Source organism: Procambarus clarkii, chromosome 19 (assembly GCF_040958095.1).
Source record: "Procambarus clarkii isolate CNS0578487 chromosome 19, FALCON_Pclarkii_2.0, whole genome shotgun sequence".
NCBI classification, from domain to species: Eukaryota; Metazoa; Arthropoda; class Malacostraca; order Decapoda; family Cambaridae; genus Procambarus; species Procambarus clarkii.
In genome coordinates, this window is record NC_091168.1 from 2,890,036 (window position 1) to 2,891,689 (window position 1,654).

At 54.7% G+C, this 1,654-nt stretch overlaps 1 protein-coding gene across 1 annotated transcript in view; it reads left to right on the forward strand.

The window, feature by feature from the left end:
* Positions 1-909: 909 nt before the first annotated feature.
* The window catches only part of LOC138366540 (golgin subfamily A member 6-like protein 7), a 14,074-nt gene continuing 13,329 nt past the window's right edge, over positions 910-1,654 (forward strand). Inside the window, exon 1 of the mRNA XM_069327573.1 lies at positions 910-1,319. Coding sequence (XP_069183674.1) covers positions 910-1,319 — 410 coding nt within the window. The remainder of the gene's footprint in view (positions 1,320-1,654) is intronic.

Consider the following 1,654-nt stretch of genomic DNA (forward strand, 5'->3'; position numbering starts at 1 on the left):
CAGATGCTGGAGGAGGAGGAAGACTATCATATGCTGGAGGGGGAGGAGGACTATCAGATGCTGGAGGAGGAGGAGGACCATCAGATGCTGGATGGGGAGGAGGACTATCAGATGCTGGAGGGGAGGAGGACTAACAGATGCTGGAGAGGAGGAGAACTATCAGATGCTGGAGGAGGAGGAGGACTATCAGATGCTGGAGGAGGAGGAGGGACTATCAGATGCTGGAGGAGGAGGAGGACTATCAGATGCTGGCAGGGGGAGGAGGACTATCAGATGCTGGAGGGGAAGGAGGACAATCAGATGCTGGAGATGGAGGAGGACTATCAGATGCTTGAGGAGGAGGACTATCAGATGCTTGAGAAGGAGGAGGACTATCAGATGCTGGAGGAGGAGGAGGACTATCAGATGCTGCAGGGGGAGGAGGACAATCAGATGCTGGAGGAGGAAAGAGGACTATCAGATGCTGGAGGAGGAGGACGGACTATCAAATGCTGGAGGAGGAGGAGGACTAACAGATGTTGGAGGAGGAGGAGGACTATCAGATGCTGGAGGGGAAGGAGAACTATCAGATGCTTGAGGAGGAGGAGAACTATCAGATGCTGGAGGGGGAGGAGGACTATCAGATGCTGGAGGAGGAGGACTATCAGATGCTGGAGGGGGAGGAGGACTATCAGATGCTGGAGGGAGGAGGAGGACTATCAGATGCTGCAGGGGGAGGAGGACTATCAGGTGCTGGAGGGGAAGGAGGACTATCAGATGTTGGAGGGGGAGGACTATCAGATGATGAGGAGGAGGACTATCAGATGCTGGAGGGGGATGAGGACTATCAGATGCTGGAGGAGGAGGACTATCAGATGCTGGAGGGGGAGGAGGACTATCAGATGCTGGAGGAGGAGGAAGGACTATCAGATGCTGCAGGGGGAGGAGGACTATCAGATGCTGGAGTGGGAGGAGGACTATCAGATGCTGGAGGGGAAGGAGGACAATCAGATGCTGAAGATGGAGGAGGACTATCAGATGCTGGAAGAGGAGGAGGAGGAGGACTACCAGATGCTGGAGGGGGAGGAGGACTATCAGATGCTGGAGATGGAGGAGGACTATCAGATGCTGGAGGGGGAGGACTATCAGATGCTGGAGGGGGAGAAGGACTATCAGATGTTGGAGGGGGAGAAGGACTATCAGATGCTGGAGTGGGAGGAGGACTATCAGATGCTGGAGGGGAAGGAGGACAATCAGATGCTGAAGATGGAGGAGGACTATCAGATGCTGGAGGAGGAGGAGGACTATCAGATGCTGGAAGGGAAGGAGGACAATCAGATGCTGGAGATGGAGGAGGACTATCAGATGCTGGAGGAGGAGGACTATCAGATGCTTGAGGAGGAGGAGGACTATCAGATGGCTGGAGGAAGAGGAGGACTATCAGATGCTGCAGGAGGAGGAGGACAATCAGATGATGGAGGGGAAGGAGGCTATCAAATGCTGGAGGAGGAGGAGGACTACCAGATGCCTGGAGGGGGAGAAGACTATCAGATGCTGGAGATGGAGGAGGACTATCAGATGCTGGAGGGGGAGGAGAACTATCAGATGCTTGAGGAGGAGGAGAACTATCAGATGCTGGAGGGGGAGGAGGACTATCAGATGCTGGAGGAGGAGG